Source organism: Monopterus albus, unplaced genomic scaffold (assembly GCF_001952655.1).
Source record: "Monopterus albus unplaced genomic scaffold, M_albus_1.0 scaffold242.1, whole genome shotgun sequence".
Classification (NCBI taxonomy): domain Eukaryota; kingdom Metazoa; phylum Chordata; class Actinopteri; order Synbranchiformes; family Synbranchidae; genus Monopterus; species Monopterus albus.
Window position 1 is genome coordinate 356,936 of NW_018128122.1, and position 1,486 is coordinate 358,421.

Sequence of the window (1,486 nt, forward strand, 5' to 3'; positions counted from 1 at the left end):
TTTCTAGCAAGCTTCTTGAAGCATCTTGGCCTACTGGGAGACTGCGCATGACTTTGGCATGAAGGATTTTTGATTTGATTTGATTTGATTTATTCCTTCCTTATTTATTTATAAGGAAGTGCATAGAAGAGAATTTAGTTTGCATCTTCTTAATATAGGTCATCAACATTACACTTGTCTGCACCAGACATGCATGCACACGGGAAAGCCACAGTGTGGCATCTCGTCCTTCTTCACTCTAGGAGTAGTATTAAGGTTTGAGTACAATGACAGAATTGCTTTTGCGACGCAATAAGTGTAATGTAAGTTATTTCACCAATGCTTAAAATTATGTTGTGCCTGTTTTCAGTTATGCAAGTGCATTGTCAAACACGTTAAGTGATACAGACACAAAATAAGGTTGTCTACTAAACATACATACAGTATATTTATGTTCATTGTTTACAACATTAGTGATCTACTTTAACCTCCAAATTATGATGTCACTAAATAACCACGCACATTTTTTTTGAAACATAAAGTCATGGGACATGTGACACCAATATTTCCTGTGTTTTTTACTGCAAGATGTTTTAAACAGGTCTTTACTTACTGTAATACTTTTAATATTCTCAGCTTCTCTTCTTTAAGCCAACAAAGAGGCTGTAATTAATTTTAAAGAGAATTAGTGGTTAAGAAGCTTCTTCTTCTTTTTTAGGTCAACAATGTTTTAAGATGACATTTGTAAATAAATGTCAGTGCGTCCTCTTGTTTGACACAGCTCAGTGGACTTTATTAAACTATCTGTTTCTATGGAGCTATTTTTCCACAGTGACACCACAGTCTCCATTTCACCCCATTAAATTTTCAATTCTGCTTATTAATCGTGGCTGTGAGCAAATGAGCGGTGTGAGTGCGTGATCACATGTAGAGGATAATCACTACGATGGAAATTCAAACATAAAAGTGGCTGCAGTTGTAAAAAAAAAAAATTAAACAGGGAAAATGAGCATGTTGGTCTGGAAGTGTCTATCATGTTGCTATAAAAGTAATCCTCTACAACGAAGTTTCTTATAAGTTTACAATTGGTTCAGTGTAATTTAAATTTGTGTTACACATATAAGCATTTTCAAAGATGTTAGGCATTTTAGGAATTAGAAACTAGGTTTCTTGTCTGAACTACACAGTGCAGCTTTACACTATGTGTGTGTCAGTCGAAGAATATCTCTTACACACTTCGTTTTCTGTGCCCTGAGTGCAGAAAGCCAAGCTAGGCCCAGGTAAGAAGGTGATCGATGAGCCAGACAACATCCGCTTCACCCATTTGCCATCCAACAATCTGGACCAGGTTAAACTCAGCGACTTCAACTTTCTGGCTGTGCTGGGGAAAGGGAGCTTTGGCAAGGTGAGCTAGCCGTGATGCCGAGCAAGAGATCCTAGATATATATTTCCCTAATGTTCTCTCCTCTGTCTCTTTCTCTCTAAAGGTAATGCTGGCCGAAATGAA

The 1,486-nt window shown here is 37.2% G+C and overlaps 1 protein-coding gene across 1 annotated transcript in view; it reads left to right on the plus strand.

Annotated features, from left to right (window-relative positions):
- The window catches only part of LOC109971994 (protein kinase C alpha type-like), a 130,429-nt gene that overhangs the window by 101,213 nt on the left and 27,730 nt on the right, over window positions 1–1,486 (plus strand). Inside the window, exons 10-11 of the mRNA XM_020620573.1 lie at window positions 350–353; window positions 1,241–1,384. Of these exons, the coding sequence (XP_020476229.1) occupies window positions 350–353; window positions 1,241–1,384 (148 nt within the window). The remainder of the gene's footprint in view (window positions 1–349; window positions 354–1,240; window positions 1,385–1,486) is intronic.